An 11651-nucleotide genomic window follows, 5' to 3' on the forward strand; every position below is an offset into this window, starting at 1 on the left:
AAATGAAGTATCTACAAAACCATCTACATCGTTTGCAAAATTTTGAACACTGTCTATTGTTTCCATCTGGATCATCTTACCCGTAATCTCCTTCTTACCCTTATTCACAAGAACATCAGCCTTATTTGCGAGGTTCTGGATCGCTTCCATATTGTTGGGTGTTTGATATTCATCAAATCCAATGAACTTCATACGCGTGCTACCCAACAACTTCCGGAGCTGCTTAATAGATGGAAAGTTACCATCTTGCAATGTAAGTACTACTTCCGGTAGGGATCTTTTTCCCGTCACAACCTTTTTAACGATAAGTTGGTTATCTTCCCCCATTCCAAACCTACCGTAATGTATCGCGTCGGACCCCATATCCAGATTAACCATAAGATATGAGTAAAGACTATCAACCTTCGATTGAAGAAGCTTGGAGTAGGCCGACTTCGTATCCAACCCCAGTCGCCTACGCGCACCTCCCTGCTGCTGTCCCGGCGTTGAAGTCCCCGATGTTCCAGGAAGTTGTTGCGTCGATGGGGTATCTTCCTTATCATCCCCATTACCCCTGTCAAGATCATCTTCATGTGTAAATATCGGATTATCAGCCATTTTATTAGAACATTTTCCTCCTATAATAAAATGAATGCATTTGGAACAACCCTGGAGCCGTACGCGGAGACGAAGCAGCTGTTGGGTATCAAAGGCAGAAAACAGAGGGTTCAACTTAATCATATACGTTTGACAATTAATCAAAATCAAGACCTCTACGTGGGTATTCCCAACATGGGGCTGAACGATGTCATTTTTCCTGGTAGTCTCAAGCTCTTATTTGACACGGAATTCGCAGCTCATGCCGATGTCATCAAAGATGCAGGTACTGCAGCCTCAGGGTCTACGGCGGCCAAGGCGGCTAATGCTGCCTATAAAATTACAAATATCAAGCTATAGTTCGATAAGATTAGTCATGAAGGTCTCGCGAGCGCTATGATGTCAAGGTATGCAAGATTGGCCCTACCCTACGAACGGATACACCGTAGCAAAGTAGTCATGATGAAAAAGGCAGATGCCAGTTACAACCTCCAAATTGACACTCCTGCCAAGTCCTTGCTGCTATTCGTAAATCCCGGGAAGGTAAAGCCCCATGCCAGTGTCAATGAAGTATTCTACAACCCGAAAATTGAGAGTATTAGTATCACTGTGGAGGAGGAACCCAATGAGCTCTACTCGCATGCCATGCTTTCCAAGGACCAGCTCGAACAGATCGTCAATATTTTCGGTGCCCACGATAGTAAGCCAAGCTTGATTGGTTCAGTGAACATCGGGAGATGCAGCTAAAAGCCGGTAAAAGCCTGAGAGAATTGGACGATAGTATGTACCAATATTACATTGCTTCGGACAAAAAAGCCCCAAAATTGAGCAGCCACAAGATGGTGAACTCGCGTTCGTCCTTGGCTCCTTATCCCTACTAGGCTTTGTTGCATATAAATACTTATAAGAACGCGTTTTTAACATGTATAATAAACATGTCAGAAGCATCACATATTGTTACAGATAAGAAGGCGGAAAAATTAGGCCAGATTTACTATACCCCGGAACACCTGTGGACCGGGTGCAAGCCTATCAAATTACTCGCGAAGGAGAGCGGTCTCTCCAAGAAGCTGGTCACTCACTGGCTATCCAGGCAACTCTTGTGGTTGAGACACATTCGAGGTCCGAAACGAATAGACTATTCGCATTTTACCATTACAACACCCAACGAAATGCATCACTTTGATCTACTGTACATGCCACTTGACAAGCTATACGGTAGCACCTATAAATACATTCTCACGGAGATTGATGTAGCTTCACGTTACAAAATAGTAAGGCCCCTGCGGATGAAGAAAGCCAGTGAAGTCGCCGACATGGTGAAGGACATCTACAAAGCGGGACCTTTACACTACCCCAAAACCTTTCAGTGTGAACACGGTAGTGAGTTCAAATCTGATATAACGAAACTGCTAGAAGGCAAAGGTGTGGAGATTAAACAGGCCACCACCAAATATCACCATACGTTTACGGCCTTTGTGGAGTCGTACAACAAGGTACTTGCAGAAAGGCTCTTCCAGCCTCAAGATGCGCAGGAATTAGCTTCTGATGAGACTAGCAGCACCTGGGTCAAGCACTTATACACCATCGTCAAGTCTAAACAACAGCAAGACTGCCATGATTGGCATGAAACCTAACAAGTCGACCAAGCTTGAGGAGGTACCGCTTGCAAAAAGCCAGCAATATTCCGAAGAGAAACCTCTACCTGAGGATGGATTGTACTTATACCTCCTACAGTTCGGAGAGGAGCATGAAGATTCGAAAAGACGCGCCACCGATGCTTTCTGGAGTAGGAATATGTATAGGTTGGACCGTATAGTAGCGGGTAGCTGTGTTTTATACTATTTGAAGGATGGTCCTGAAAGGAGCTTTGTTTCGGAAGAACTCATGCTTATTCCTGAAGATGTTCAGATACCCCCGGAACATGTGAAGGAATGGCAATAGTTCCCGGGCTTTACCAAGGGGGCACCGCGGAGATGCCCCCTTGGGCCCTACTATTTCAGACTTGGAACATTGAAGGTATCATGCCAATTTTAGCTTTCATTTGGGGGTTGGTTTGAAACCAATATATGACGCGAGGATAATTTTTACTACCTGCAAGAGTAGTAAAAATTGTGTTTTGGTTGGGTGTACTCAGATCTGAGGCCACCTATTCCGCTAGCTCCAAGAGCCGTTCATGCGTGTAATGCTCACCAAGCCTAAAATGTCTGACCCTCTCCGGGTTGACTTCAATACATCCACGTTCTGGAAGCCAATTTTAATGGACGATAGCTTGGTGTCTCTGCTAGTACCACAATCTCACCCTTGGGGTAGTCAACAAGCTTATTCCGTATTTTTTGAGCTACATACCCCTGTTGACCACAAATGGCAAGGTATTGGAATGGATCGTCGTTGTTCTTCTGGATAATGACCATACTATTATCTTTTCCGGGATCCTCCAGGTGGAACCCGGCACGTTGCTGTAGCCCCTCAATTTCATCTCCCAGCGCCATGAGCTTACTATCCCTATCCTCAATTTCATCATTGAGAAAGGCCTTGGAATTCTCCTTATCCCCGAGGGCTTGACGCTGCTCCTGAGCTCATCCTGTAATTTCTCCACACCTTTTTGAGCTAGCCATTTTGTCAAAGCCACAGCCTTAGGCTTTCTTGACCTGACGGTAATTTCCAACGCCCCGTCCAACGTAACGAAGATGTCATGCCGTTTTTTTCACTCCTTCCGGCATACCTAAACAACTGTACCCGCCGGGTACAGTTCCCTGTATACCCTCTAGTTCTCCCCTTCATATTGTCATATGGCGATCAAGACCATACTTCCTAGCATTCGGAATACACAGGAATCTCTCGAGATCAGCACGTTTGAACAGGGGCTGATTTTGTTTATCGAACAAGGTCTCAATCGATCCTGCGGGTATTGCGTTAAATAAGGCGAGCTGTGAAGACATTTTCTATATACTAATGCTTGGCCGGAGGGTTTAGCTGTGGTCATTCGAGAATTTTATAACTTCGGGGATGCTCCAACCTCACATACAGGCAAGCATGCTTGGAGTTTTTCAGATCGGCCTTGATGTCATCCCAGTCGGAGATCATGTTAGTCTCTTCGTCTATCATCTTCATATTGCTTCTTTCGTAGGGATACCATAAAAACAAGGCTTTTCTCCAGGAGGTTCAGTACACGCTGTGTCTTGCCACAACTTGTGGGCCCTGTGAAAATTGCTATGTGGGGGTCCCCCACAATGTCCAACATTTTATTTCAATAGTTCGACCACTTTCTATCATGAATTTTGGGGTACAGGGCAGCACATGCAGAACAAATCCATACACCGCCATGGTTATTCACCAAAGACCCCCGGCAGGTAGGGCAGAGCCTGGTATTCGAGAGGTAGCGGAGCATATGTTAATTTTCCTTGTAGACATCGCAATACATTGCCGTACCTTTTCACGAGCAGTGCCTTCTCCGGGCCCTCCCCGACGAGTTCGGCGCACCGGGGTATGATGTTGTATGTGAATAGGGTATACAAAAGCAGGTAATTCCCATTCTGCTTAAGCCCTCTAATTTCCCTATCAATGGTAAGAGGGTCTACCTTGTATTCGATAATATGGTCCTTGCATTTGGTACAACGCCTCGCCTTCGCTTTGTCCAGGCAATCCCTACAGCTCTTTGTCGTATTATTGCCCTAATCTTGAACTTGTCTGGGGGAACCAGTTTTTTGCAACCTCTACAATGTTTGCTCTCCATTCAATATTGAGATATACGCCCTATGTAATGCTTTCGCCACCTCGGCAAGCGTCGGAGACCGGTAGGTCTCCTGGTACCTGAATGGTGTTTTGTGGTGGATAGACAATTCAAAGTTTTCCCAAGTATAGCCTTCGGAGAACTGGGCTTTAATAAGGTCCTGAAGTATAATTATGACCTCGTGCAGGAGTTGTATAGGGGTGCGGCGCTTGCCTTTGACAGTTTCTTTTTATCGAGGCATCCCTTGATTTTGAAATTGTCTAGGGTTAAAAAGCGTTTGCATTTTGAACAACTCCTGGTTCCTTCCATAATTCGTGTTTGTCTTTAAGGACAAAAACGAGTTTTACCGGACACTTAGGTATCAGTGTTTTTTTGTACCACCCTTGTTTAATAGCGTATTCGTCGAATAGAATCGCCGCCGTCATATAGCGTGCGAGCTTCAGACTGTCCTCCAGGTTCATTTTCGCCCCAGGTTTAGAAACCCCCAAAGCCTTCTTTGCATCTTAAAACTATCGATATTTGACCGGGTTTTGCCCTGTTTTCTTGCTGGGGCTCAGGTGCCGGGTTTTGAGATTCATTTTTACCCCTGCCAAATTTATACCAGACGCCGACTCCTATTGCCAGTATGGCCAGAGTCCCTACCCCGTACATGTAGACATCCGTTGACTTGCTAGGGGTTGTGGCAGGTTCTTGATCATCTTGTGAAGAACCTTTGCCCACGTTCTTCTGTAAGTCGGCCTTGTTCTTACGGTTCCATTCGGCAGGTCTCTTGCCGGCTGCAACACGACCCTCGTTCTTCGTCTTGGTTATGACTCTCTCCTTTTGTTTTCCTTCTTGTTCACTCATTTTATTATAGCAGTCCCCGCCTCCTCCACCTCCTCCTTTTTCTTTTTACCCATATGTCTCCCATATGTATATTGGGGCTAAACACCTCCCAATCGTACAGTACACGAGGATACCAAGGTCCGTCATACTGTCTCGGATAATAGGGTCCTCCTCAATATCCCTACGCAGTTCATCTACACTGTCAATATCTACAATGTTTCCAATCATGCTAGCATACAGGCTTATAACATGGGTAGACAGTGCCTTAGCTGTTTTCTCGCCCTTCTCTTGCAATTCCCGCTGGATGTAGTCGGTATGTACCTTATCGATGGCCTCATCTGGAGCCTTGTTGACAAAAGCTTCGGTGCAATTCTTTGGGTAAAAGGTGACCCTTGCCCTTACGTAGGGCCTCTTTCAGGACCTGGCGTTTATCAATAGGTTTCTCTACCTGTTCATATTCTGCAGAGGCATCGTCGAATACTCTTGCGATATCTGACATCTTTATTAGTAGTCGTTTATAACGAAAAAAAATATAAGCGATCGTGGCATGCGGTAGGATCATAGCGATTAGTAGGCATATGTCCATTTTATTCCCCTGTAGATGCTAGGCGGTAATGGCCCCTGGCAAGTGTTGTAATTTGATCGGGTTGTACGAGCCGTTTGTCGTGTTTTGCCCTGTTTAATGCTAACTTGTTCACCTCCCGGGTGTAGATTTGATGGCTTTTGTTTTGAATCACCACTTGGCTCTTGTAGACGTCAACGCCGTCTTCCAGGCATCGCCGATAGTCATCAAAGGTGATGGATTTTTTAGTCACACATTTTTTGACGCCCTTCTCTTTGCGATCACCGCCGTCTTTTGCAAGGCCCTTGTAAGCATAGAGCTTGGGCCTTAGGGTATTGAATTCGGTCATGATTTTGCCACCTAATTCATTCTTTATGAGGCCTACGACCGTCTTGTGTTTCCCTACAGGAAGAGGTCTGTTATCTTCCGGATTATACGCACTTATGTCAAAGCGTGTTTCAGCATCCTGCGCGATATTAACATAGAAATCATGTGTCCTTTTATGGTATACAAAGGAGTCTGTGTCCATGTAGCAGAGCCACAGCTTGCTCCCGTATTTGGGCTGCTTAAAATCATAGTGAAACTCTTACATGACTAGCTTCGACATGTCCAGTATTGCCTGGCTAATGTATACGGGCTTATTCATCTTCACCTCAGTTTTACCCATTTCGACGCCTAGGAGGTACTCGCTGAATCGACTTCCACCCTTTAAATTCGGCCTTATCACAAGCTTCATATACTTGTCCTCATTGGTGACCAGTTGGATGTTGCATGGTTTCTAATATTCTCCATCGTCTTGCCAAACACGCTTAAATTCATCAGCTTATAAAAGTCCTTCTCCAACTCGTTTTTGGCATCTGTTCTCAACATCGTGTTGTGATCGATGTACCCCTTCAACCATGCTTTCTGGTTAAACTGGATGACCCTGTGCACTCTCTTCAACTCAAGCCCATGTTTCGCTTGTCCTCCAAATTCGTTACCAATTTCTCGACCTTGTGGACCATAGTGCGCTCGGGTAGGAACGGCAGCTCGTTATGCCTATCGTGTAGCCTCTCCGGGTAATCTAGGATAGACCTATGCCTTTTATATTCAGAGCGTAATTTTCTCTAACTCAATTTTTACAAAAGTGTGCTCTTATTGTTCATAGTGTTGGCAATATAACAATGCCTATTGTCCCCAACGAGCTTTTCGATCCGCTTTTCGGTAAAGGCCTCTACATTCAATACCCATTTGAAGCCATCCGTGGGTAGGTCTTGACGCATCGCCCAGCCGTATAGGTTGTTTGCATCGAGGTAGGATGATTCAACCCCTGGATCGTACTGGTCTCCCTATACTTGTTATTAGCTTTGGCATAGCGATGTACAGCCTGGGTTATACTTTCTTGGATACCCTTCTCGAACATCAATAGCATGTCGGGGTCTGTGAGGAGCTCCAGCTTGATTCCGGTATATTTCAGTGCTGCCTTCCATGCCAGGCCGGGCGCGTTGTAGAAGTGTGTGGGATCAAGCTTGTAATTCGTCAAGCACACGTCTCGAAACGTTTCAAACACGTCGGCTAATAGCAGTACGTCCGTGCTGAGGTACACATCCTGGTAGTCTCCCATGGTGACGTTATCACCCTCTGGGGTAATGACATTCCATACGTTTTTAGCATATTGATAATCTTCATCGCTGATACCCTTCATGTTCAGCTTGCTGTAAAATGCCTCCTTCGGAGGTAGCTCTAACTCTTCGAATCGCTGCCATCCATCCATATACTCATAGGGGTACACGCCTTTTCTGCGCATGAGTTGAAACGTGTCATTCTCATTAAAAAACCAACGGGGATTTTTACACTGTTCATTGTTGAGGTTGCTTGCTAATTTGTCAAGGCTTGATGCCATAAATCGACAGGAATCTATGAACCTTATCTCGATCTTTTTATACGTTTCACCATCCTCATATCCTATGCCCGCAAGTGGTACCTTGATTTTCACGTTAAAACTCATATACTTTTCGGTATTCTTAGCAATACAACCAAATGTCCTGGGTGTCGTACTTTTCACCCAGTTCTCCGATAAACAGGTGCGCATCGTACCCCGAGAGATTGTGGAATATCACATGTATGTGACCCGGTATCTTGTATTTGAGGTTACAGCTGTTATGGGCCGCACCTCTATACAACCCCGTGTAGTGACAATGGTCCCTTACTTTGCGGTTATTCTCACAATCATCGAAGGGTTTTAGGCATATATGGCAGTACGTGGCCTCGTTGTGCTCCCTTTTCAGGACCTCTGTTAGAGGCAGCATGTCCTGCTGAGGGTAGGTATAATATTGTCTCTTAACTTCATCCTCTAGGTGGTTAACGAACCTCGTCACACAGTCCTCACCCCTGCAGACTGTCAGGGCGTCCGGTACATACATGATTTTTCGACAGTTCGTGTTTCTTAAAAATGTCCATCTCAGATGGTGGCAATACCCAGTTATGCCATTCCCTGATTTTACCTTCCATAGCTGGACGGGACTCCGCCATCTCCTGTTTCTCGAAGATATCCATATCCCCTGGTACTATAGGCCTAGCTGGTTGTTTAGGTGGCCTCCAAGCATACTCTGGTACATCCTCCGATGTTGGTTTAACTGGAACCCTTTTAGGTGGTCTCCGGGCGTATTGTGGTACATCCAATAAAGAAATCAATTCAGCCTTACGTAGCTTATAATACCCGGTTAAGGCACGCGTTTTCGCAATATCGCGTAACTATTTCACGGTGTATGTATTCATTTCTTTAATGTATAGAATTTTACTTTTTGAGAGGATTTCATTCTGCTCGACTAACACAGTTACTCCGCTCTTTACTGCGCATGCGTTGATTTTTAGGGAATTCCCCCTGTGCTAGAATTTTAACTCATTTGCTGTATTGATGACGTCATCACTTACTAGGGCCTTACCATGGATAGGCATTGATTAATAGGGATAACCCCTTGAATTCCATGGCTCAACACTGCATGGTCCTGGATATCCAGGACCTGTTGTGACGTCTATGCGCGACTGTGCTAGAAGGAACATTTTACTATCTCTCTCGGGTTGTTCCAGTTTACTTGTTCCAGTGTTCCGGGTTCTTCCGGTGTTCCGTGTTTCGTTCTTCAGCGTTTATAAGCAACCGCTTTCATAGGTTTTCACTTGTGGCATTAGTATAAACGTACAAATTTTCTCTTGCAAACATAAAAGTTTGTGCCGCAAAAAGTGGACGTATTTTCTATACCCATTTTTTAAAATGTTTTGTCATCCGCACCTCATATCTTTTAAAAAATTTAAATGGCACCTCATAGTAGTTATTTCTGACGCGTCCGCATACTTGAGCACGCTTTCAAGATTGTCTTCTTACGGTTAAGCTGACCAGCAATACGAAATTTTCAAACCCTTTCTCCATTCAAGAGATATCTACGCCACAGGGATACAAGGCTTTATCACAACGCCTTTCTCATAATGTTGAAGATGTTAATAACATTAGTACACTGAGACCTTAACCACTCACAATAACTGTTTATTTTTCTTAACAAAACAGCCGTGGTAGTATCTCTTCTTTATATAAGCTATGACCTTGGTTTTGTTTCCATAAACAGCGAATAAACAAATACAAATTTTGTGAAATTTGTTTATCTGTTGCCTCTAGTGTAGCTAGATCATGTGTTGTTCCCATGGTTTTCGCTTGCTCTGTGTAAATTCGAATCGGGAAAAGATATGGCAAACTGAGGAGTAAAATGAAAAAGCACAGTCTCAACAACACTGCGTAAGCTAGCTAGAAAAACACAAAGCAATTAATCTACTATGCTCTATAATGTGCGAAGATATTAATGCTATATGTGAAAGTTAAATGAATTTGATTGGTTCTGCCTGTGCCAAAAGCATGGTTTTCTCAGGTGAATAAGAAAATCATTAAAGGTTAAAAACTTTCACTTTCTTGTTTTTTCTTAAAATTTAGGGGATATAAAATAGCTAAAACATAAATACTTGCATTTCACGAACAAAACTAAACAGTGCATTAATATTAAGGGATCGTCTCCGAGATCGTTTCAAAAAAAATTGTTTCATATCGTTTCGTTTTTTTAATTAGCATAGCATGTGATACGAATTTGAAACGATTTTAAAGTAATGTTTAATTTTTTTAAATCGTTTCAAATCGCATGGAAATCGTTTCACTATTTTGTAAATCGTTTTATTAAAAACTAAAATCGTTTCAAAATCGTTTCAAGATTGTTTTATTATATTTACTTGAAATCGTTTGAGTATATTTATGTTAGATCATTTCAAAATCGTTTCAAGGTGTTTGTTTTACATTCTTTTTCTCTCAATAAAACCTATGTGCTGTAGGTAAATTCCTACATCGTAAAAAATCGCATTTATACATATAGATTTGCTTACTTTTTTTAATTCATCTATTTCATTACTAAAGTTTTTTCATTACGTAGCTCTTTTTTATTTCCTAAACTTATTCAAAACGCACTACAATGTCATCTAGAATGTTTCTTTTTATTAAGTCTAAGTTTTCTTGACATAAAAATGAACAAAATAATTATCACGGCTTGTCTGTAATGACGACGTATGGAATAATATTTCTAACGTTTATAGAATTTTGTTATCTATTTATATTTCAGCAATCACAGTGTGCATGATAAAATGAATTGCAGCAATAAGGAGAAGATGTTTTATCTGTGTCTTGTATTTTTTAATTTTTTTTACATTCTTGTGGCCACCTGTTGTTTAAAAGTAGCAACTATAAAAAAGAAAAGAATATCATTCAAACTTAATTTTAATTTTTTTTACTGATCTTAACAGCATTTATCAATTTAGTCCTGGGCACTAGATTTTGAAATACATGCCAATAACACCTAAAAATGGTACCTGTCATACTGCTCCATTACCAGAAGCAAATCATTTCAATATGCTCAATGTGATTGCAAAGATATAAATAGATTAGAATAACATTCAACACAAAAGAAGAATTGATCTCCAGAATCGTGTTTTAGAGAGAGTAAAAAAAATCGTTATTGAGAGAAAAAAATAAAGCACCTAAGTGAAGTAAGGTCATAAGTATTGAGTTCTTTTTGAATAAATTTTAAATATGTCTTATGTCATTTGTTAAAGGAATGCAGCGAATATCTATATGTTCCGTTTAGTAGCGATTTTTTGATTTTATAATTTAAGCTTTAGCTATATATTTATAATCGTCTTTCGGAGAAATAAGTTAAAAAATAACTAAAACAATATAAGTTAAAGAGAAAAAAAGGGACGTTTTCTCTTCATTTTAGAATGATATACGGCAACTTTAGACTTCGCAGCGACGTTTTTTCGTCACATTAGATCACAATACGGCAACTTTAAAGCTTTTTATACAGCAACTTCTTAACGAAAAGACAAGTTTATATTTCACAAGTGTAATTGGTTTTTAATTAGTTAATTCATTTCAAAATTTGTTTCAATAACGTCATCCACCTTTAGCATCGTATCACATTTGATAATTTGACAATCGTATCAAATTGTTTCAAACCTTTTTTTAAAAATCGTTTTAAAATAGTTTCATTTTTCATAGTAAACTATATAATCGTTTAGTAAAAAAAATATGAAACGTTTAATTCGTTTCATGATACGATTATAGAACGATGTAAAAAAAATAATGAACTGATTCCATACGATGAAAATCGTTTTCAATTCGTATCAAAAATGAAATGATCTCAGAGATGATCCCTAAGAACAAGATATAAAGTGAGAATGCTATAAGTATGTTACTACAACATGTGTGGAAGCATTAATTGCTGCGGAAAATAGTGAATTTGCTAAAAAGTTCTGTTAGTTTAAATTTTACTTTTTAGTAAAACGTGATGTGACTTACAAATCTGCCAGTGTTCTTATAAGCGTGGAAATTGCTATGGCAATTATTTGCCAATGCTTAAAATGCTAAATTGCAATGGCTGGAAAAAG

At 41.5% G+C, this 11651-nt stretch overlaps 1 protein-coding gene across 1 annotated transcript; it reads left to right on the top strand.

Annotated features, from left to right (window-relative positions):
* Positions 1-1511: 1511 nt before the first annotated feature.
* LOC130657782 (uncharacterized) lies at positions 1512-2520 on the top strand. Its single transcript, XM_057460783.1, has 2 exons — positions 1512-2062; positions 2172-2520. Exons 1-2 carry the CDS (start codon positions 1512-1514, stop codon positions 2518-2520), a joined length of 900 nt encoding a protein of 299 aa, XP_057316766.1.
* The last annotated feature ends 9131 nt before the right edge of the window (positions 2521-11651 follow it).

This window comes from Hydractinia symbiolongicarpus, chromosome 9 (genome assembly GCF_029227915.1).
Source record: "Hydractinia symbiolongicarpus strain clone_291-10 chromosome 9, HSymV2.1, whole genome shotgun sequence".
NCBI classification, from domain to species: Eukaryota; Metazoa; Cnidaria; class Hydrozoa; order Anthoathecata; family Hydractiniidae; genus Hydractinia; species Hydractinia symbiolongicarpus.

Bases quoted from the DNA above. Each gene is read 5' to 3' on its own strand.
- LOC130657782 (XM_057460783.1), top strand. From the start codon at position 1,512: ATGTCAGAAGCATCACATATTGTTACAGATAAGAAGGCGGAAAAATTA. The intron at 2,063-2,171 runs GTACAACAAGGT...ACCATCGTCAAG, and splicing joins TTTACGGCCTTTGTGGAGTC to TCTAAACAACAGCAAGACTG.